Consider the following 25,000-nt stretch of genomic DNA (forward strand, 5'->3'; position numbering starts at 1 on the left):
CTTGGATGACGTTGACTGTGTGGAAAAGATTCTTATTGGGGATTTGAACACGGACATGCTCAGAAATGAAGCATCCGTTTTCAAATCCTTCACTAGGTTTTCTGAATTACACGGTCTCCGTCAACAAATTACCAAACCCACTAGGGTGTGTATTTCTACTCAAACCACCATAGATCTCATTCTAACATCGGATGAGTCCAAAATCTCCAAGAGTGGGGTTATTGTATGTGGGCTAAGTGATCATTACATGATCTTTTGCACTCGTAAAAAACATAAACCCAAGGCTGGCGGTCATAAAACTGTAACCACTAGATCCCTTAAATCCTATTCTAGTGAGGCCTTAAACCATAAACTGGAGAATCAAGACTGGTTAGATGAACTAAAATGCACACAGGTTGAAGAGGCATGGCTAGGTTTCAAAACCAAATTCCTAAATATTATTGACAGTATAGCCCCCATGAGAACCACCAGGGTTAAAGCCCGATCGGAACCATGGATGAATTCGGACATTCTAAATGCTATGAAAGTCAGAGACCTAAAATGCTCTGAAGTTCAAAAATGCAAATCAAAATTAGTGAAACACTTAAACGAAGATCACAAAACCCACTTTGAGAAAATTAAAAAACAATGCAACAAACTATGCAATCAGGTAATTACCATGACCAAATCTGCTAAGAAAGAATACCTCGATAACAAAATCGAAGAAAACTTAAACAAACCACGTGACCTTTGGAAGCTACTTAATAGCCAACTAGGTTGCAGTCAAAAACTCAAAACCAGGTCTACAAACATCAGCATAAAATCTGGAGATTCTCTCCTTACAGACAAGCTAGATGTGGCTAAGTGCTTAAACACTTTCTTTACAACCATAGCCACTAAATTAGTTAACAATCTACCACCCCACTCAGGGCGTTATGGTGTAGAGCACATCCGTGCGTTCTACAATAAACTGGGTGTACGCAAAGATGATTTTAAACTCTCCATGGTGTCAAACGATGAGGTGTTTAAAAAGCTGGGCGCTCTACACTCAGAAAAGGCCACGGGCCATGACAATATTCCAGCCAGATTTCTAAAAGACTCAGCTGCCTCCATTACCCCAATCATCACCCACATAATAAACCTCTCCATCAAACAGGGACGCGTCCCCCTTGACTTTAAAATAGCAAGGGTAACCCCACTGTATAAAAAAGGAAGCAAATTAGACCCAGGCAACTACCGACCTGTTTCTATTCTTAATTCCATCTCGAAACTTATGGAAAAAATAGTTTATGAACAGGTTGATAGGTACCTTACCGAAAAAAATCTGATGTCTGAATTTCAATCAGGATTCAGAACATCCCATTCCACTGACACATGCCTTCTCTATTTGAACGACCACATCAACCATGAGGTGGACTCGGGCAAGTACTGCGGCATGGTCATGCTGGACCTCCAGAAGGCCTTCGACACAGTAGATCACCACATATTGTTAGATAAACTGACAGCAATTGGGTTCGATAGAACATCGGTGAGCTGGATGCAATCCTACTTAGAGGGGAGGGAACAGGTGGTTAGTGTGAACGGAACACTGTCCCCCCCCCTCCCAGTGACCTGCGGCGTTCCACAAGGAAGCATATTGGGACCTTTACTGTTCCTAATATATGTGAATGACATGTCATCAGCATGTGATTGCAATTTGTTCCTGTTCGCGGATGACTCGGCTCTGCTGGTCTCTGACAGGGACATATTGCAGGTGGAAAAAGCGCTAAGCACTGAACTGAGTAGAATCTGCATCTGGCTAGCTGACAATAAACTATCAATACACCTAGGTAAAACTGAAACCATCCTATACGGATCCCCATCTAAACTCAGAAAGGCTGAACATTTTAAAATAAAAGTGGGTAACATTAATATCACAAGAAAAGAGGATATTACATACCTGGGCTCCATCTTAGAGGCAAATCTTTCCGGAGATAAAATGGCAGCAAAAGTAATCAAAAAAGTGAACCATAGAACTAGATTCTTGTACAGGATATCCTCACTTGTCAGTAAAAACACACTGAGGACCCTATCAGGAGCTCTCATTCAATGTCACTTCGACTATGCCGTAACATCATGGTACTATAGAACCACAAAGGCCCATAAAACAAGACTCCAGACAGCCCAAAATAAACTGGTTAGGCTTCTGCTAGGCCTCAACCCTAGGACACATCTAACCGCTGCTCATTTTTTGAGCCTGGATTGGCTACGAGTAGTTGACAGAGTGCAGCAGCTTGCACTGGGCCTGGTCTTCAAGATACGCTACACCACAAAGACACCCAAGTACCTGTCAACATACTTCCAAAAAGTGAACAACGTCCACACATACAACACCAGAGGAAGCTCCACGAACCACGTTCAACCGCGTTGCACCACAAACAAGGGGTTAAACTCGTTTGCAAACTATGCAGTAAAAATGTGGAACGCCCTTCCTATAATCTTAAAGGAGTGCAAAACACTGCCCACCTTCAAAACCACTCTCAAAAAACATTTACAGGAGGCTGCAATCCGTAACTGGACCCTCTAAATCAAAAATCAGATTAAAAGACCCGAACTACCCACTGTACATACTTTGTGTTTTGTCCCCCGCCCCCACCTGTGGTGTATGTCCCCACCTGTCCTACCCGCTGTACATACCTTATGTTTTGTTGTATTGTTCTTCCCATGATGGATTTATGTTTATCTTGTAGATAGTAATAGTTATTTGTCTGTATTATCTTGTAGATAGTACTAGTTTTTTTTGTCTGTCTTACATGTAACGATGAATTGAGAATCAAGGACCCCAATTGAAATAAGCCAGTGGCTTTCTTGGGTTTTTATCCTTTTAGTTGACCTTGTATGTAATATGTACTTTCATGTACCTACTTCTGCAAATCTTCTAATAAAGTTTTCAATCAATCAATCAAAACCAAAACCTCCTCTCCTCCTGGCATTACGGCCAAGCTCCACCATGGCCATCGTGCGTTGCGTCTAATGTGCGTTGCGTCCGAAATTGGGATCAAATGCATTGTAATCAATGAAAGGTGCTCCACCTGCTGCGTAGCGTCGCGTCAGCGTTGCGTCCGATGGCTGCGTCCAAAGTAGACTTTCAAAAAAGTTTAATTTTTTTGATGACGTGGGGCGTCAATCACCGCACCTGTGGTGAACTCTTGTTGCAGGAATGGATACTCTATGTATCAGATGAATAAACGTTGGTATGATCATCATCTGACATGTCTGGAGTTTAGAATGATAAGGTTCTATCTCCGTTTAGAATGATAAGGTTCTATCTCCGTTTAGAATGATAAGGTTCTATCTCCGTTTAGAATGATAAGGTTCTATCTCCGTTTGTATGTAACTAGATTTATGGTTAAGGATAGTGTCAGATTTAAGGTTAGGGCAAGCTTTAGGATTAGTGGTTAGTTAGTTGAAATGTTGTTGACAGTTAGTTGAACATCTACTGAACTAGCAACTATCTATTTGGGAATATGTAGATAAAATATTACCCTGATTGGAAAATGTTCTGTATGATGTTGTTATTGTTGTGGACATAATTGCAGTCAAGGGTGAAATTATTCCCGTATACAAAAAATGCCAGTGGAGCTAGAGTAGAACGTTGACGTTGACGCAACGTTGACGCGACGCAGCAGGTGGAGCTTGGACAACGGGAAGTTGACGCAACGTCGATGGCGAGTTGACGCGACGCAGCAGGTGGAGCTTGGCCGTAAGTTTGTGCGAAGTCCTTCACTATGTAACATAGTTGTTTGTTAAATCCATTTGACGTGCGCGCTGGCTGTCAATGCTGAGAATCGCTAGTCTGGAGAGTCTGTCCTGGGACATGGTGCTTCTCATATAGCTTTTGATAATTTTTAGTTTTGAAAACAATCTCTCGGCCGGGTCAGCCTGCCAGCTGCAGTAACACTGACCTCCACAGCGGTGCAACAGGTGCATCCACGACGTTCGTCCCTGACCCAGGGCTAACTGCATCCCTACCCGCGTTACGGCCAAGCTCCACCTGCTGCGTTGCGTCAACTCGCCATCGGCGTTGCGTCAACTTCCCGTTGTCCAAGCTCCACCTACTGCGTTGCGTCAACGTTGCGTCAACGACATTCTACTCTAGCTCCACTGGCATTTTTTGTATACGGGAGTAATTTCACCCTATGTCCACAACAATAACAACATCATACAGAACATTTTCCAATCAGGGTAATATTTTATCTACATATTCCCAAATAGATAGTTGTTAGTTCAGTAGATGTTCAACTAACTGTCAACAACATTTCAACTAACTAACCACTAATCCTAAACCTTGCCCTAACCTTAAATCTAACCCTATCCTTAACCATAAATCTAGTTACATATCAACAGCAACAACTAGTCGCATATAAAAAATTATATTTTTCGACCTCAAGGATCAGCCGTTCGTCGTCCATTCCTGCAACAAGCTTTCAAGCACCTGTGGTGATTGACAGCTGACTCGCGTGAATAGCAATTCGCAATAGCTGAGTAGTTGGCTACAAGCATTTTCAATCTGGTATTATCTCTATTAACCGCTGTGGTGATTTAACAGCTGATAAAAAATATATAATATATATATATCATAATATCAAGTGCACTACAAACAGAGCAAAACAATAAAACAACACCAGAAAACAACCAATAGGCTATACAATTATAACCAACAACTACAATTGTAAATATACTGTACATCTCACGCCCCACGTGGGGCAAATATACAATTGGTCTCATTGTGACGTCTGCTGACGCAACACAGCAGGTGGAGCACCTTTCATTGATTACAATGCATTTGATCCCAATTTCGGACGCAACGCACATTAGACGCAACGCTCGATGGCCATGGTGGAGCTTGGCCGTTAGTCGCAGAAGCTGCTTTGGGTCGGTTTGTGAGAAAATATGACATTTTGGGAAGTTTCGCTGCATTTTGTTACATTTTATATTGCTCTTGCCGTTTTTGCGCACCACTGAGGTACTTTCGCTTGCTCATTTTTCTGCAGGGTCTTGTGTCTCGCTGCCTAAAAAAAAAAAAAGTTTGTATCGTAGTGCCGAGAGACGGGAGTCGGAGGCGGCGTATCAAATGACAAAGCTAAATGTTTAATGAAGAACATGAACGATTGTCAACAACACACTCAAGCAGTAACTGAATAAACAACTCGGGTACCACGCACTTAACTGTCCGTGCGGAACAATACTCACAACCCACCGTGGGTGAATTATGTCAACCCACTACAGTATCCAATGTTAGGGGGCCCCCTAGAGGCTGGGGGCCCCCCCGCGGTGCGTCGCTTGCGGGCCCGTCTCCTACGCCACTGGGTTAGGGTGGATGAGATGTAGGTTAGGGTTAGGGTGGACGAGATGGTGGTTTCCTTTTTGAATCTGCCGGTTTATTTAAAAGATGATGTGATCAGGCAGAGGTCGGAGTCGTGGGGGTGAAAGCTGGGTCAAATATCAAAAGGAGAACATGGCCAGAAACGGATATTGCGTAATGGAAGATGTAAGAAGAAGGTGTATGTGAGTAATGGAACTGTGTATGCTTGTGGCTTTTCGGTAAAGAATAGGGTGGTGAACAATTTAAGGAATATAATGAATGACAATGAGGGAAGAGTGGTGAGAGTGGGGTTTGAATATCAAGGGATTGATTATGCAGTGTATTGCATATATGCAAGGTTCGAGTTATAAACTGAGCTTTAAGGGGGTCTCCAAAATAACAGTGCGAAATGTTCTCATGCACGCGCGCGAATCATGCCCACACAGCGTTGGGACTTACAAGTTTTAATTAGCCATAGGCTACTCATTTCACCACATCAACAGCACCACATGAAACAACAGCTATAAGTGATAGTCACAGGTATCTCTGCCAATAATTTTGTTGTTTTTGCTATACAGTCCATTCACTTTCCCTGTTAGCACGACACATTGTCCAAATCTCCATTTCCAGTGACATCGCACCTGACATAAATAATCATGTATGCTCGTCCATGAATTGTGCTTTCATCTAATGTTATGCTACTACGGGAATCAAGTGATTTGACATTAGAAATGAATTTGTTTCATCTCTTGTGCAATGTGCTCTACAATCTGGGCACATGAATGATCGGATCGGTGAGCAGGGGCCAACTGTCGTGCCATTCATCTCATTAAGTTTCATAATTGGATTCAGTTTTGTATAAGGCATCCTTTCTTTAGCGACAGTATAAGCTGCTCTGAACGAACTAGCTGTCTCCTTATACATACTGGAGGTGAGTTCTGCTACTTTCTTCGGAAGCACTTGGTTTTGTTTGAGCTCTGCTATTTCAACAGTTTCAACGTTAGGTGTCATAACAGGGCAGCTGAATTCAAGTTTGGTTTCTTGGATGAAAACACGAAACTTTCCAGGCTTGTCGACTCGGTCGGAAGCAGTGGCCTTTTTTGGGGCGGCATGATAGCTAGCTACTGAATGTTTTCTTCTCAATAATCGTGTTTTCACGTTCGCAAGTGCTCAACGATCATATTCTGCTGTTGCACAATATTCTACTGCGCCCCATAGTGTCTTGGTGGTAAAGTGCAGGCAGTCAAAGGCATACTGTCATTCACAGGAGATTAATGCTGGTGCGCGTAGTTCTTTTGGAAAACGTGTTTATTTTAGAATATTTCTCATATAAATAAATATAAATAATACTCATTACATTGACATTGTTTGATCAAATAATGGTTGTGGTAATGTATTATTAGCGACCCCCACAGATGTATGATTTTATTGCTTTCATGGGAGCTCAGACCTTCCTTATGGGAGCTCAGCTCCCATTGGCTCCCACATAACTCGAACCCTGCATATATGCTCCAAATGTGGATAAATATAGAACGTTTTTTTCTTCTTTTTTAATTAGCCTGCTACCTACACAGAAAATGTAAGGATACTAGGTGGTAGGACACACATATCTAGGAAAAGTCATGAAAGGAGGGTCCTGAAATTTGAAATTTTGCTAAGATTTAAAAATGTTCTTTACTCACGGATGTGGATATGAGTGTGAGAAGAGAGGGGAGATACTAAATGTTGCATTTTTATTGAACCCATTAATAAGAAGAGAGGGCAAAATGTTAGAGTCTAGGGGCCCTATTATGCACTTCTTAACTTGCCGTCTTAAGTCTTAATTAAGACGCACCGCCAGGTTAAGACCTACCGCCACCCTTATTATGCGCTTCATACGCGCTACTGCTATTATGCAGGTGTCGATAGGCGCCCACACATAAGACGTAAAACTCCCGTGCATATATTACTCATTGTGGGAGTGTTCATATGTTAATGAAGTGCACTAGGCGCCCCTGCTATTATGCGATCTGACTTTGCTCCTAGCGCTAAGAAGTGGTTTGAAAAGTTCTTAAGTTTAGACTTCATGCACGTTTTGAAACACGAGCGCGCCTCCGCGGTTTGCGCATGCATGTGGGCACACATGAACACGCACGTGGCTCCACGGCAAGACGTCAATTACGGTCACAGTATAAATGCCACCACTGGCAAATGTTAAGCCAGAGAGAGAGAACAATGGAATAAATCCTAGGAAAGAATTATGATAGACGAAGACGGTGCGCCGAGCGCATATACCGGCAACGACTTTGTTACCTCGGCCAAATCTCAAATCAATCCTGGATTCGTGATCTAAGCATTTTAGCGCTTTCAATTGGTGATCCAACTGTTAATAATGCTATAATATATTGCAATTACAATTATATTATAGCCTATTATTAAAATATGTATAATATAGCCTATATATATATTCTTTTATTCTGTTTACAGAGCAGCAATGCTTGTATGAGCTGCGCTTCACCCGTCAGGCAGTAACTGACATATGTCGTTTGGTCAGCAATGACCTCATGCACGAGCTTGTTACTTTCTTCTGCAGAGAAGCGCGCTGACCTCCTTCTTAGGACTTCCATAATAGCATAGCGCTAAAGACTCAACGCAGCCGGTTCTTAAAGGGAATGGCACCTGGCACGCTGATTGGGTTGATTGAGAAGACGCCCAAAACACACCCATGACTAATTTCTTTGCTTAGCGCCGGGTTTTAGGCGCCCACTACCGCACGCATAATAGCAAAGTGGCCTTGACCACGCCTCCACGTCTTAAGTTTAGATCTACCGCCTCGTCTTATTGCTTAAGACTTATGAAGTGCATAATAGGGCCCTAGGAGTTTTGGGAGGGCAGGACTGATTAGAGTAAGGTATTTTAGGTATGAGGTAGTGCCAGGGTTCCTATCAGAGCAGGCAATCATTGACGTTGTTAGGGAAACAGATGAGGAGATGAGAAGCCGAGAAATAGTGAGCATGTTTGATCAAATAAAGCAGAGTATACCAGGGGAGTGGATGAGGAGGTTAGATAGGGAGTTAAGAGGGAAGGAGCAAACAGAATTACCTAGGTTAAGAATAGGGAAAGGGGAAACAGTGCGGGACTTCTGGGCAGGTGAGTGTGAGGGAGTACTGCTGGGCACTGTTAGAGAGTGAAGGAGCCTGCGGCAGAGAAGGTGTGGAGGCAGGTGTTCCCAGGATTGGAGGTTAAGAAAATATGGAGGAATTTGTTTTTGAAATTTTGAGATTTTATGCTCAGACATAACAGGGTTTATACTAAGCTTATAATACCTTATTGTATCAGGTGGACAGAACAGTGTCGAGGGAGTGTGATGTGTGTGGGATACAGGATGAGAATTTAATGCATATGCTTTTTGAATGCAGAGAAATGAAGGGATTTGAAGAAAGGTTGGAAGGACTAGTGGAGAAGCACTGGGGGGTGGAGGTGGTGGGGATGCAGGAGTGTAGGAGGTGGGGTGGAGGGAAAGAGGAGGGGAGTGAATATATGGTGAATATATGGTGTTTAAATTATCTATTATCACAGGCGAGGCGAGACACTTAACCCCAAATTGCTCCCAATGAGCGGGCCGGCGCTTTGCATGGTAGATTTTCGCCATTGGTGTGTGAATGTGTGAATGAGAGGCCATTGTAAAGCGCTTAAGGAATAAGGTGCTGTATAAGTGCAGACCATTTAGAAGAGAGGAGGAGAGAGGAGGGAAGGGGAATGGAGGATAGATGAGAGGAGAGGAGGAGACAGGAGGAGAGGAGGAGAGAGGAGAGGAGGAGAGAGGAGGAGAAATGAGGGAAGGGGAATGGAGGATAGATGAGAGGAGAGGAGGAGAGGGGAGAGCTGAGGGGAGAGGAGGAGAGAAGCAAAAGAGGGAAGAAGAAAAGAGAAGAGAGGAAAAGGAGAGAAGAGAAGAGAGGAAAAGGGAAAAGAACAGAAAACAATGAATCCTGATTATATGTGTGAATCAGTGGTCATGAATATGATGAGCAGAATGACTCTCAACTCTAAGTAGCGGATGTTGTTTCACAAATGACCAGGCTCAAGTAAACACAATAATCATGATCATGTTCAAGGCTTTCCTGAGACAACACACACACACACACACACACACACACACACACACACACACACGCACACACACACACATCCACATGGCCAACATGGCGACCTTCTGCCACAGGCCAGTGTGTGTTATTTTCCATGTGAAAGCAACTATGTGTGTGTGTGTGTGTGTGTGTGTGTGTGTGTGTGTGTGTGTGAGGTAATGATGTGTTTAGGAGGGTCAGGGCGTTCCTCTGTGCCTTACCCAGCAGATGCTGGGCTATTTGAGGAGATGTGTTTTTGATTACCACTGTGCCTCATCACAGGGTGGGGACCTGTGTGTGTGTGTGTGTGTGTGTGTGTGTGTGTGTGTGTGTGTGTGTGTGTGCATTCACTCATAGTTACTGAGCCACAGACACAAACACACAAACACACAAACACACACACACACACACACACACACCCTGGTTGGAACAAGTCTAAAGTAAACATGTCGTCCCTCACTGCAAATCAGTGTTATTCGACCACAGGTTATGTTATGTTATGTTAAATAACTAACTTCTCTCCCTCTCCTTCTCTCCCTCTGCTTCTCTCTCCCTCTCCTTCCCTCTGACTCTCCCTCTCTCCCTTTCCTCCTTTCAACCCTGTACTCCTTTCTCCCTCTCCTCTCTCCCACTCTATACCTTTCCTCTCTCCCCCTCTGCCCCTCTCCTCCTCTCTCTCCCTCTCCCTCTATCCCTCCCTCCCCATCTCTCTCTCCCTCCTTCTCTCCACAGCCTCATCTCCTCCAGGCGTTACTACTTTGAGGTACTCCACAAGCAGGATGACAAGGGCTCGGACCACGTGGAGGTTGGGGTAAGTGGACAGGAGCGGAGGAATGGCCAAGTTACTAGATGGCCATGCCAGAGAGGACAGAAGCAGCAACCTTTAACCTTTAAACTAGGGCAACTAAATGCTAACTGGGTTGCTCTAGGGGTTAGGGTTAGGGTTAGGGGTTAGGGCTAGGGGTTAGGGTTAGGGTTAGGGCTAGGGGTTAGGGTTAGGGCTAGGCGTTAGGGTTAGGGGTTAGGGTTAGGGCTAGGGGTTAGGGTTAGGGTTAGGGGTTAGGGCTAGGCGTTAGGGTTAGGGCTAGGGGTTAGGGTTAGGGGTTAGGGTTAGGGTTAGGGGTTAGGGCTAGGGGTTAGGGCTAGGGCTAGGGGTTAGGGTTAGGGCTAGGGGTTAGGGTTAGGGTTTAGGGTTAGGGCTAGGGTTAGGTCCCTCTTAACATCTGCCTTTGAACTGTGTACAGTATAAATGAGCTCTTTGTTTTTCATAGAGTTTATGGTCGGAGGCCGAAATGCCAATGATGTGTTTCCAAAGTGCTCTCTGGTGTCCAGCCTGGTGTCCAGCGCAGCTCTCTCTCTCTGCTCCCTGGTGTCCAGCGCAGCTCTCTCTCTCTCCCTGGTGTCCAGCGCAGCTCTCTCTCTCCCTGGTGTCCAGCGCAGCTCTCTCTCTCTGCTCCCTGGTGTCCAGCGCAGCTCTCTCTCTCTCTGGTCCCTGGTGTCCAGCGCAGCTCTCTCTCTCTCCCTGGTGTCCAGCGCAGCTCTCTCTCTCTCCCTGGTGTCCAGCGCAGCTCTCTCTCTCTGGTGTCCAGCGCAGCTCTCTCTCTGCTCCCTGGTGTCCAGCGCAGCTCTCTCTCTCTGGTGTCCAGCGCAGCTCTCTCTCTGCTCCCTGGTGTCCAGCGCAGCTCTCTGCTCCCTGGTGTCCAGCGCAGCTCTCTCTCCCTGGTGTCCAGCGCAGCTCTCTCTCTCTGCTCCCTGGTGTCCAGCGCAGCTCTCTCTCTCTGCTCCCTGGTGTCCAGCGCAGCTCTCTCTCTCTCTCCCTGGTGTCCAGCGCAGCTCTCTCTCTCTCCTGGTGTCCAGCGCAGCTCTCTCTCTCTTCATCTACAGTAACAGGCTGTGTGTTTGTTCTCTCACACAGCTGTGTGTTTGAAGTGGAGCTTCAGAACTGTTAACCTGGGAGAAAGGACAGAAACACGCACACACACATGCACGCACGCAGACACACACACACACACACACACACACACGCAGACACACATACTGTACACACACACATACACACACACACACACTGTACACACTGTACACACACACACACACACATGCACACACACACACACACACACACACACACACACACACGCACACACACATACTGTACACACACACACACACATACACACACAGACACACACACACAGAGCCGTTAACTTGGAATATCGGACGGGTACACACACACACACACACGGCCAAGATGGCAACCTTCTGCCACAAGCCAGTGTGCGTTCTTTTCCATGTGGTCATCTGGTCACGGCCTAACCCAATGAATGGCCTTGTTCTTGTTGCCATGGCCTGATGTGTCGTCGGGGGCGAGGGCCAACTTTAGTTGGTGCAGCCGTGTTTCAGAGCATCTCTGTCGGTCTCTCTCTCTCTCTCTCTCTCTCTCTCTCTCTCTCTCTCTCTCTCTCTCTCTCTCTCTCTCTCTCTATCTCTCTCCCTCTCTCTCTCCCTCTCTCTCTCTCTCTTTCTATCTCTCTCTCTATCTCTCTCCCTCTCTCTCTCTCTCTTTCTCCCTCTCTTTCTCTCTCTATCTCTCCCTCTCTCCCTCTCTCTCCCTCTCTCTCTCTCTCTCTCTCTCTCTCTATCTAAATTTCAGGACCCTCCTTTCATGACTTTTCCTAGATATGTGCATTCTATCACCCAGTATTGTTACATTTTCAAAATCACATCAGGATAAGCTAATATAAAGCTATTTTGCCGTTTTTCTGTGTAGGAAGCAGGCTACGGTAATTTACAAGTGGCCAACTAGTGGTTGTTGTGTGTAAATAGCAGCTTGAGCATTGTAAAGAGGGCCTTTGACCCCTGAGGCGGCTCTCTTAGTAGGTAAAAAGGCACTGCTGTTCTAGTGTTAAAAAGAAAGAAAGAAAAGATTCTCTCCATTGAGATAACTCTTCACAGTTAAGGAGGAAGTGCGTCTCGGTCTCTACGTGTGTCACAGAGCCTGTCCTACTTGGTCTGGTTCACAGAGCCTGTCCTACTTGGTCTGGTTCATCACAGAGCCTGTCCTACTTGGTCTGGTTCATCTCCGTATGTCTGACAGAGAGCAGATAATCAGCCCATCCTCAGTTCACGGCCAGATAGTCATTTCGTTTTTTTTTGTTTTTTTTTAATGTTCTAAATACGATTAGTTTGATTGAATCCTGATTAGATTCACTCTGATGTGTTGTTTCAAAGCAGCGTTGGCGTGAGCTCGGTGTGTTTAGTTTACAACAACAACTGACTCAGGGGGCTCTTGTCCAGGCCCAGCTCTTGGGGTTGTAAGAGCTTTGAACTGCAAATATTTGGTTTATGTTCAGACGTTGGCAACATTTTAGTGCTCTTTTATTTATATTTTGTGTGAATTTGTTTATTGATGATTTCAGCTTCAGCCCTGTTCAGCTCTGTATGTATTATGTTGGGACTTTCTTTTGGATGTTTAAACTATTTTTGACAGAATTCAGCATTCAGTGACCCAATAGGGTGTTTGTTCCAAATTGTATAATTGCAGTTACTGGTTGGGGCCCAAACCTCACTTGCATATCGGTCTATGGGTGTGATTATGCTGTCAAATATTTTGGACCAGATTCTAATCGGGATATTCTTTTTGGAAATGTTTTTGGAAATGTTTATTTTAATATAACAGACTCTACAGTTTATTGTAGTGCATTTACTGTTGTTGTGAAACGTCCTGATGCAGATATGATCAGACTAATGTATGGGTCATTGTGGGTATGTTTAATTTGGGATGATATTTACAGTGAATAAGTCTTTGTGTTCCTGACATCTGGGTTTTCTTCTAGAAAATCATGATTTTAGTTTTTGGAGGTTTACTGCCAGGGCCTAGTTTTGACAGTACTGCTCAGTTATGTCAAGGTTCTGATGAAGTCCTTCTTTGGTTGGTAAAAGGTTAACCAGATCATCTGCTATATGTGATATAGGAGAAAATGGTGCCGGTTGGGTGGCTGCCAGTTAAACAGCTCAGTCTTACTTCTACTTTTTTAGCCCTTTTTTAGCCCTTTTCAACCTTTTATTTCAAACTTTTATTTTTTATCTTTTAACCGGAGTGCTCAATATGTGCCTGATAAACGGAGGAGTGCGGGTGTATTCCAGAGAGGAGCTCATTGCCCTTAGGAGTCGAGCTGCCGTTCCTCCAACAGGAATGCCCAGCGAAATAAAGACGCGCAGACGAGGAACGAGGGCTGGAGCGTTCGTGAGGGCGAGGAGAGACAGACAAGCCAAGAGGACCTACCTGCCGTCTGTTCTTATGGGGAACGTCAGGTCGCTGGTCAACAAGGCTGATGAGCTCTCTGCTCTGATGAAGGGACAGGGGGAATATGGGAAATGTAGCCTGCTATTCCTGACTGAATCCTGGCTGAATCCTGGCATACCAGACGGAGCGGTAGAGCAAGATGGTTTCACCATGGTCCGCGCGGACAGAACGAGAAATAGCGGTAAGATCAAAGGAGGCGGGATCGCTGTGTTTGTTAATTCCAAGTGGTGCAAGCCAGGTCATATCACAATCAAAGAGCAAGTCTGCACTCCAGACATAGAACTGTTGGCGCTAGGTTTGAGGCCAGATCTCTGTCCGAGAGAGTTTTCCCATGTTGTGGTAGTGACTGTTTACATTCCACCAAGCGCGACCCCGGCGCGCGCAAATGACGTCATCCATTCCTGTATCGCGGGGATACAGACCGCTCACCCAAACGCATTTATCATTGTGAATGGGGACTTCAACCATGTAAATATGGAAAAGACATTGACGGATTTTACCCAGTATGTCACATGTAAAACAAGGGAGAACAAAATACTAGACAAACTATATGCCAATGTGAAGGGAGCCTACACATCCACTGCCCTCCCGCCACTAGGGGCATCCGATCACAACATGGTCTGGATGGAACCAACATACACCCCTATCATAAAAAGGCTGCCTATCACCACCAGGACTGTCCAGCAATGGTCAGAAGACGTGGAGGAGGAGCTGAGGGCGTGTTTTGAAACAACCGACTGGGGGATGTTCCAGAGAGTCCACGGGGAGGACATAGATGGTCTGCTAGACTGTGTCACAGACTATATCAAGTTCTGCGAGGAGAGCATCGTCCCCATTAAAAAGGTACGGTGCTTTCCTAACAACAAGCCGTGGATAAATGGGAACATCAAGAACCTTCTGAAAAGGAAGAGGAGGCTGTTTAAGGCAGGGGACACTGAGGGAGCCAGGGCCACTCAGAAGGAGGTGAAGAAGGAGCTGAGAGCAGCCAAAGAGGAATACAGGAGGAAATTGGAGGGCGGGCTAGTGGCCCACAGCTCCAAGGAGGTGTGGAAGGGTTTCAAGAAGATCACGGGCCACAAGCAGCCACATACTGTGGTGGAGGGGACCCGAGAGCAGGCGGATGACCTGAACTGCTTCTTTAACAGGTTTGACCAACCATCCCCCTGTCACCCCCCACAGCCCCCGACCCTCTCCTCCCCTCTCCAATGTACCGCACCCCTGGCAACAGTAGCCCCCACTCCCCCTGACCCCTCACACCCCAGCAGCAATTGCCTCCCCTTACCAACACCAGGAGCCAGGGAGCATGCTTCACACCTGGAGACACCGGTACTCACAGCTTTATAACATCTGAGCAGGTGAGAAGGCAGCTCTCCAGGGTGAATGTGAACAAGTCCAGAGGTCCAGACAACATCAACCCCAGGGTTCTGAAGGTGTGTGCTGGAGAGCTGGCGGACACATTCCAACATCTCTTCAGTCTATCTCTAAGACTGAGGAGGGTGCCACAGCTCTGGAAGACCTCTTGCATCGTCCCAGTGCCAAAGAAGGGACGGCCCAGCACCCCAAACGACTACAGACCTGTCGCCCTGACACCACAGGTCATGAAGATCCTGGAGAGGCTAGTGCTGCAACACCTTAAGCCCCAGGTGAAGGACTTCCTGGACCCCCGGCAGTTTGCATACCAGGAGAGCATGGGGGTGGAGGATGCCATCATTTACATGCTGCACAGGGCCTACACACACCTGGAGAGGCCACAGAGCATGGTGAGGACCATGTTCTTCGACTTCTCCAGTGCATTTAACACTATCAAGCCATCACTGCTGGCTGACAAACTAGCAGTGATGTGTGTGGAGGACTCCCTGACGGCTTGGATCCACAACTACCTCACAGACAGGCGTCAGTATGTGAGACTGCAGGGCTGTCAGTCTGAGGTGGTGGTGTGCAACACCGGTGCCCCCCAGGGAACTGTTCTGTCACCCTTTCTCTTCACCCTCTATACCTCCGACTTCCAGTTTAGCTCCGACCAGTGCCACCTGCAGAAGTTTTCGGATGACTCCTCTATCGTAGGTTACATCACAGATGACAGGGATGAGGAGTACAGGGCCCTGGTGGAGAGCTTTGTGCAGTGGTGCGACACCAACTACCTTTTGCTTAACACCAGCAAAACAAAGGAGTTGGTGGTGGATTTTAGGAGGAAGAGAAGGACCCCAGCCCCCATCACCATCAAGGGGGTGGAAGTTGAGAGGGTGGACTCCTACAGGTACCTGGGAGTACAAATTAATAACAAACTGGACTGGACTGACAACACCGAGGCTCTTCTCAGGAAAGGGCAGAGCAGACTGTTTTTCCTGAGAAGGCTGAGGTCTTTCGGTGTCTGCAACAAGCTGCTGCAAATGTTTTATCAGTCGGTGGTTGCCAGCGTTCTGTTCTTCGCCGTGGCCTGCTGGGGTGGAAACATCTGTGCCAGGGATGCTGCGAAGCTAAACAAACTGGTGAAGAAGGCCAGCTCTGTGGTGGGGATCGGGCTGGACAGCCTAGAGGTGGTGGCAGAACAGAGGATGGGGAAAAAACTGGCGGCCATGCTGGCCAATCCCTCCCACCCGATGTACTGCGAGCTGGCGGGGATGAGGAGCAAGTTCAGCCACAGATTTGTTCTCCCCCGTCAAAGTACAAAAATATTTGGACAGTCCTTTGTTCCAGCTGCACTCCGACTCTACAACCAGGCCCTGCAGGGTGGGGGAGACCTGGAGCTGGAACTTTTGGAACTTTTTACTTATTGAGCCTGCACTGTTTTATGTATCTTATTGAATGTTTTCTGTTTTCTGTATTGAATGTTTTCTGCCCTAACTGAGCTGTTTGACAACAAAATTTCCCCATTGGGGACAATAAAGGTTTTCAATCAATCAATAGTGCGAGACCTCTGGCTGTAGCAGGTCTGCTAATTCATTGATGTAAATGTTGAATACGGTTGGACTCAGAATGCAGCTCTGTGTCACACCTCAACCTTGGCTGAATAGTTCTGTCCTTTGATTGATCGGTTTGAACTGAACACTTGTTCTGTTTGTACATACCCTTGATTAAGTCATACGCCTTACCACCTATCCCACTTTGGATCATGTTATAGAATAGTCCCTTGTGCCTAATCGAATTAAATGCATTTTTAACGTCAATAAAGGATACACACATTTTCCCCTCTTTTTTTGGGTGGACTAGTTAATTAATGTGTGTAAGATGTAAATATGCTAGGAAGTATGATTATTTTTGGAAAAAGACAATTTGACATTTACTACACATGGTGTTCTCCAAGAAAAGTTTCTTCTTTCAAATGATTCTTGAGTTCTGAATACTACAGAATGTCTTTCCCAGGTTGCTATTTATAGACATTCCTCTGTCGTTGTTTGTGTGTGATTTGTCCCCAATTGTGTGATTCCCTGATTCCCTGATTCCACACGCCGGGAGAAACCAGATATCAGTTGATGTTGTTGCTCAGGGGTGATGTTTTTACCATTTTATTCCTGATTATTGGGAAATTCAAGGAATGTTAATGTCCTTAATGACTGATCCACAGGTGGTCAATTACCGTATTTTCCGCACTATAAGGCGCACCGGATTATAAGGCGCACCTTCAATGAATGGCCTATTTTTTAACTGTTTTCATATACAGGGCGCACCGGATTATAAGGCGCATAGAATAGAATATAGAATACTGCAGTCACTGCGTTGCGTCACCTCTCCATCGGTGTTGTGTCAACTTCCCGTTGTCCATGCTCCACCTGAGCGTTGTCACCGTCAACGTTCTACCTGCTCCACTGTCAAAAATATTTTTTTTTCCACCTCAAGTATCAGCCGTTCGTCATCCATTTTTGCAACAAGCGTCAAGGACCTGCGGTGATTCACAGCTGACTCGCGTGAATAGCAATTCGCAATAGCTGCGACCACGAGATATAGAGTAGTTAGCTACAAGCATTTTCAATCTGCTATTATCTCTATTAGTGGATTAACCGCTGTGGTGATTTAACAGCTGATAAAAATACATCAAGTAGACTACAAACAGAGCAAAACAATAAAACAACACCAGAAAACAACAAATAGGCTATACAAGTATAACCAACAACCAATATGTGACAGCTCCTGGTGAAATGTGCAACGTAATTTTTCAGTTTTTACACATGCTTAAACTACAGATTGTAAGCTTTCAAATGATGTGTCATACATTCAAATCAGAGAAAGATTGAACACGACAGGCGTATTTGAATGTTGGTTCACCTCAAACACTGAATGGGAGAAAAGTGACTCTGAACGCAGCCACAGCTACGAACGCTGCTAACAAAACACATCGCTACGAAGGTCTAAACTGTATTTTAATAACATGACAACATGCTGGGAGAACATCGACATGCTAAAAACACATAACTACACATAACTAGATGAACACACATTTCTTGCTTTTGAACACGAGCTAAAACGAAAGTATGTTTACAAGTCAACCCTCCCTTACCGGTAGCCTCCGGCAAACGAGAATAATGAATCCAATACACAAATTATAAGTGTTTAGTGATCGTTAAACTGTTGTTTATTATATCGAGTGGGTACTTTAAAACTTCAAGTTGAAAGCACCAAGATTCATGATAAAGTGACCAGAGTGGGTACTTTAAAACTTCAAGTTGAAAGCACCAAGATTCATGTAAGGACCGCCTCGAAATTCATCGATGTTCATGTCCCGTGCTAGCGCTTCTTCTTCTTTCGTGTAACGTCAGAGGTCCAACTCGGTGTCGCGTAGCCATGCCCGCATCTCTGGTTCTAGGTCGAAGAGGCTGGCTTCTGAGGGTGGTCTATATAAGGGGCAGATGGTGATTATGTGGTCGGCGGTCTGCTCTGGGTCACCGCACTCGCATGCCGCACTGTCCGCCAGGCCCCACGCCTTCATTGATGTTTTAAAGCGACCGACACCAGTTCGTAGACGGTTCAGTGTGGTCCATTGCCGGCGTGGTAGGTCGTCTCCTCCAATGGCGCCATCTCTAGCGCTGTTGCCTTCATTCGAATAGTGACTGTAGAGACGCTTCTACTTGCTGCTCTCTGTTCAACAACCCACTGTTCGAGTTTGTCCTCTAACTGTGGCCATCTCGCTTTGTTCCCTCGGAAACTCTGTTTAGTCTTCTTTACTTGGGGTCTTGTGGTGTGGGACTGTGAGTAAGCACATCAGTACCGGTGTTTACTGATTACCGTAATGCTGCAAGCGGTGCGGCTTTGTAGTTTACCAGTCGTACTGAAACATTTTGACAGAGTGCCTTGAGCGCCGTGTACAACCAGTATGGATCAACCAATTAACCAATTGATCCATATATAAGGCGCTCCGGATTATAAGGCGCACTGTCGTTTTTTTTGAAAATTAAAGGCTTTTAAGTGCGCCTTATAGTGCGGAAAATACGGTACTTAATGATTCCAATTTGGTTATGATTTAAATCTTTCTGTTGGGTGCTTTTGTGCAGGTTTTCAACAACATTTTGACCAAATTGTTCCATCCAGATTACCCTTTTTCATTTCATTGAGATTGAGATTGAGATAACGTTTATTGCCACTATGCATTACACATATAGGAATTGGCTTCGTCACCACAGCAAGTGCGTTTATACTTTTTTCACATGTCAAAAAACAGGACAACACAACAACAACACAGGACAGACAACAGTGCATTGGATAGTGCGGTATAAAGTAAAGTGCAGTGCAGAGTTTTTTTTACAGTGAGTCCAGTTCAGTCCTGGGCAGACTTGGGGGCGGGGGGGAGGGGGAAGCCAGAGTCATTTATCAGCCTGGCGGCTGAGGGGTAGAAGCTGAGCCTGTGGCGGGCCTTCAGTGCCTTAGGCAGCCGCAACCTTCTTCCAGAGGGAAGCAGTTCAATACTAGACTGATAATTCCACCTGAGACTCTGCTCTGTTTTATATGTGTATGATGATTGATCGGAGCAGAATGTCCTTATAGCCCGGAGGACACTTGGAGTGTCCATGATACCATGATTCAGGAACTATTATTATGTCTTAACCTTTGATGTTTTGATGAAAATCTGGGTTTGTGGTCTCAGAAACTAGAGTGGAAGTGGACAAGCCCGGGCTGTTCCAGGAATCTCATCAATATAAAACCCCTCATCAATATAAAAACATATTTCCTTCTCTCTCCACATCAGCAGTAACCTAGGTAACACCAAGGGCATTTTAAAAAGTATAGAGGAAGATGAAGAAGATCTAATTTGAGGATGAGGTTTCATAAAAGATCAGCCATCTTGTCTCTGAGATGAGCTGCAGGCCCCAGGTTATCATCTTCCTTCAGATGCTCCTCTTCTTCAGATGCTCCTCTTCTTCAGATGCTCCTCTTCTTCCTCCCAGGAGCTCTATCACTCACTTCTGTCGACACCCCTCCCTCTTTCTCTCTCTCTCTCTCTCTCTCTCTCTCTCTCTCTCTCTCTCTCTCTCTCTCTCCCATCTCTCTCTCTCTCTCTCTCTCTCTCTCTGTGTCTCCCATGTCTCTCTCTCCCATGTCTATCTCTCTCTCTCTCTCTCTCTGTGTCTCCCATGTCTCTCTCTCCCATGTCTATCTCTCTCTCTCTCTCTCTCTGTCTCTCTCTCTTTTTCCCATCTCTCTTTCTCATCTCTCTCTCTCTCTCTCTCTCTCTCTCTTCCATCTCTCTCTCTCTCTTTCTCTCTCTCCCATTTCTCTCTCTCTCTCTCTCTGCTTTAAGTGCTATGCTGTGTCTGTTTTGGTGCCCTTCCGGTCTGTGCATTCAACACACACACACACACACACACACACACACACACACACACACACACACACACACACACACACACACACACACAGATGGGCTCATCCACTGCACCGTGGTTGTTGCCATGGTTTTTAGGAGACAGAGTCGACATGGAACTCTGAGGCTCGTAGTGATGTTCCCAGGCACAGTGAGTGTGCTGTGAGGGTCTGCAATCGCACTGAGAGGCGTGGGTGGTGTAACACAGGGCAGTGTGTGTGTGTATATGTGTGTGTGTGTATATGTGTGTGTGTGTATGTGTGTGTGTGTGTGTGTGTGTGTGTGTGTGTGTGTGTGCCTTCTCAAACACAGCTGGTCAGCTTTGTGTGGAGACAAAGAGCAGCTGGACAGATCTGTCAGAGTGAGCGAGAGAAGAGGAGGAGGAGAGAGAGGAGGAGGAGAGAGAGAGAGTGAGAGAGAGAGAGAGAGAGCGAGAGGGAGCGAGGAAGGGGGGGGAGAAGTTTTCCACTTCATGGTGTCACGGAATAACACACAATCATCATCAGCGCCATGAAGACAGCAATTACCATGACGATCTGATTGTGTGTACAGTGGCGTGGTGGTGTCTGAGGAGAGGAGGACAGGCGACTAGCCGAGAGGCCGCTAAAGTTCCTTTGAACTGGCGGAATACATTAATGAGGCGGGGGAAAGACATGCTGCAAATCAAGAGAGTGTGTGTGTGTGTGTGTGTGTGTGTGTGTGTGTGTGTGAGGGAGGGAGAGTGTGTGTGTATGTGTGTGTGTGTGTGTGTGTTCGCTTATGTGTGTTACTTTCCTGCCGGTCACGCTTCTTTAGCGAGGCCCCAGTGCTTGATTTAATAGCAGAATACATTTCACACCTTGACAGAAATAGCAGATTTACCATGAAGCGTCGACTACCGCATCAGCCGAGGGGCGCGATAAATGGCAGAGGCCCGGGCACTTATTCACTAAGGAAAAGATAGCATGGATTTCAGGGGAGGCTGGTGGAGGTACAAATCGGAGGACGGGCCCATTGTAAATGCATGGAACAGAATGAGGAACAGATACCATTCCATACGAATGTGCTTGTCCTCCGATTGTCTCGTCTACCTCCGCCAAGCCTCCCCTGGTGGATTTCCCTGGTCTTTCTTCCCCAAACAGCCACAGACAGCGGTGTGGTTAATGGTGTAATGTCCCTCTGGGGGACCCGTAGGCTGGTGGAGACTGTTTTTCGGACGTTAGTTTTTCTCCAATTTAAACAGTGAGGGAATAAAAAAGAGAAAAGAGAAAAGAGAAAAGAGAAAGGAAGAAGAGAGAGAAAAAATCACGTCTGTCAGGAAAAAAAAAGTCTGACAGTTACTCCTGGCGAAGGGGCGGGAAAAATCTGTCTTTGTCGGCAGCCATTTTAACCTCATGAATGAATTACGGGAAATGGCCTCAGCGGGGAGGAACACAAATAGTATTTTAAACAGGAAGAGACAGGTTATGAATACATTAGAGTTTCCGAGGGATGAAAACAAGTATGTTTATATGCGAGAGGGGAGGAGGGGGGGTGAATGGGCTGATTGTTTAGGTGTTTAGAGAGGTCGGGGAAGTGAGCGGGCGGGGGGTTCGTCATCACCATCTTGGCGCTGCTGCAGGTACTCGACCCCAAAAACCACACTGCGGTGCTCTGTGACATCACAGTCGACACAACTATATTGACCGCGGAAACGGTGTCGTGTCAAAAGTAATGTGAATTACTTACCTGTCGTCTATAACAGAAAAGGTCAGCAGACTTAACCTTAACCCCCCCCTCCTCCCAGACTTCACTAAGCCAACCACCAGACATGACCCTTTCCACTGAAATCAATGGAAAACATCTCTCGTCCTTCTCTACCCCGAGAACAGAGAGGAAGGTGTCGGTCGTAAAACAGTGTGATTGGGGGGGGAAAGAGGAGGGGGAGAAAAGAGACGGGGAAAAGAGAGGGAGAAAGAGGAGAAGAAAGTCCGGCCTTAATTAGTGTTGGCAGGTTTATGAGGAGCTGGGGGTCTGGGATTTAAATGTTTGGATTTTACGGCGTTGGTTTTATCACTCCCATCGGGGTACTTCTCCAACTGCCCCACCAATTAGTATCGACACACACACACACACACACACACACATGTCTCACACACACACACACACACACACACACACACACATGTCTCACACACACACACACACACACGCGCACACACTTCTGCCTTCTTCCCCCACCACACAAATCACCTCAGACAGAGATTGAAACTCACCCCAGTAAAAGGAGAGTGTGCGCTCAGACGTAACCTTTTCCAGCTTTGTTTCGTGTTCAGCTGTGAATGTCAGTGACTTCCACACCCTGCAGGGCCCGACGGCTCAACCAGACCCAGACCCAGCCCTACCCAGCCCTACCCAGCCCTACCCAGCCACCAGGGCCCTTCACACTCTCCCCCTTCATTTATCTGTCTCCCTGTCTGTGTGTCTGTGTGTGTGTCTTTCTCTCTGTCTCTCTGTCTCTCTCTTTTCACGGTCTCCCCCTTCATTTATCACTCTCCCTGTCTGTCTGTGTGTGTGTGTGTCTCTCTCTCTCTATGTCTCTGTCTCTCTTTCTCTCTATCTGTGTGTGTCTCTCTCTCTCTCTCTCTCTCTCTCTCTATGTCTCTGTCTCTCTTTCTCTCTATCTGTGTGTGTCTCTCTCTCTCTCTCTCTCTCTCTCTCTCTCTCTCTCTCTCTCTCTCTCTCTCTCTCTCTCTCTCTCTATGTCTCTGTCTCTCTTTCTCTCTATCTGTGTGTGTGTCTCTCTCTCTCTCTCTCTCTTTCTCTCTCTCTCTATCTCTGTCTCTCTCTCTCTCTATCTCTGTCTCTCTCTCTCTCTACTCCTTTCCCTCCTGCTCTCTTCCCCCCATCTGTGGAGATTTGATTGGACACATCCCAGAGAGCACGCAGTGGCACTGAGAGAGAGTGTGGCGTCCTCCCACGCAGGCCGGCAGGGCCTAATACTGCTCTGGGTGTGGCTGTCACTTGAGCCCTCGGCAGGGAGCGTTTACACCTCCCACACCCCTGCCACGTTAGCTTTAACATCGTTCCATCTGGTTTGGCCATTCTGTTAGCCTGGCCCGGCCCCATGTACTGCACGCAGCGGAGCATATAACATATATATATATATAGGCCTACGTGTACTGTTATCTCGAGGCCATTAGGCTAGCGATAACATATTCTTCAGTCATTTACAATGCGGGGGGCTAGTTTAGTTCCTCTCATGCTTGAGAGACTTTTATTCTCCGGTGGGCGGTCATGATTTCAGATTTGCGCCGCTTTAGCATATTTAAGCCGTTTGTATTATGGGGGCTATAGTTCAGTCCCGTCATGTTCGTTTCAGGTGGTTTTCAGAGTCGTTTTCCGGTCAACGTATAGCCCCGTTCTGTGTGTATGTTGTTAGCCATAGCGTGTCGCTACAGGAGCTGTGTGTGTTGTGTTGAGCATACTAGTGTTCATGAGGGTGAGTGCTAAATTCATGCTAAATCTGTGTTTTTTTGCCTTTTAGCGTATCGCCATTGTATTTGCTTATTGTGTTAGTGTTAGCGTAGCGTAGCTTGGTCTTGCTAGCTAGCTTTAGCGCTAGCTTGGTCCCGCCCGGCGCTGTCAGAGTGGACACAGTGCCTGTGCTGCTCCAGTACTCGCTATGGATTATTGAAGATGAAGCGTCTGGTCTGAAACACTTTGGGCTGATGTATAATTCAACCCTGAAACTAAATCATCCTCGTCCCCCACGTCCCCTGCCCTCCCCCCCAGACTCCCCCTCCCGCTGTATTCCACCTTCTCATCTTTCTCTTTATTCCAGTCCCTCATCCCTTGTTTTTATTTCATCACAGCATGATGTGAAATGGAGGCTGTCACGTATCGCCCTATCCCGGTGAACTATTACTGTTGCTCTGTCAATTAGAAAAGGTTAGGACTAAATCATGTCCCTTTCACTGTCTGTCCTCTCCTGGGTTTCCATGACTCGGCGAAAACCTCTCTTCTCTCTTCTCCCTCTCTTCTCTTCTCCTCTCTCTCTTTTCTCTTCTCCTCTCCCTCTCTTCTCTTCTGACGTGGCACTCTTTTCTGATTTCCTTAGCAGTGCAGTCGACAGCTGTCTGGTTCTGCTGTCCGTTCTGCCACAGGCCACCCAGTATCTGCCACTCAGCCAATTAAACTCCTCTCCTTCTCATCTCATCTCACCTCCTCGTCCTCTTCTGCTGATCCTCTCTCTTCTCCTCCTCTCCTCATCTCCACTTCCCCTCTCCTCATATCCTCATCTTTCCTTCGTCACCACTGACAGCTGAAACTACCTAATGGGGTATTGCACCATATTGCATTTCTTTTCCTCATCTGGAAACAAAAAGTGAGTTATTTCACCAACGAAGCCTTCATCATAGAGAGGAAGAGGAGAAGAGGACTGGAGGTTATTAAAGGCCCACATTTGTCTTTTTGACGGTTTTGTTTAGCTGATATATGACTTCCTGGTG

The 25,000-nt window shown here is 46.3% G+C and overlaps 1 protein-coding gene across 1 annotated transcript in view; it reads left to right on the forward strand.

Annotated features, from left to right (window-relative positions):
* Nucleotides 1–25,000, forward strand: part of b4galnt4a (beta-1,4-N-acetyl-galactosaminyl transferase 4a) — a gene marked incomplete at both ends in the record, with an annotated part of 347,224 nt that overhangs the window by 281,686 nt on the left and 40,538 nt on the right. The window contains one exon of the mRNA XM_080544549.1: nt 10,165–10,243. Within this exon, the coding sequence (XP_080400675.1) occupies nt 10,165–10,243 (79 nt within the window). The remainder of the gene's footprint in view (nt 1–10,164; nt 10,244–25,000) is intronic.

This window comes from Nansenia antarctica (genome assembly GCF_963989245.1).
Source record: "Nansenia antarctica genome assembly, chromosome: 14".
NCBI classification, from domain to species: domain Eukaryota; kingdom Metazoa; phylum Chordata; class Actinopteri; order Argentiniformes; family Microstomatidae; genus Nansenia; species Nansenia antarctica.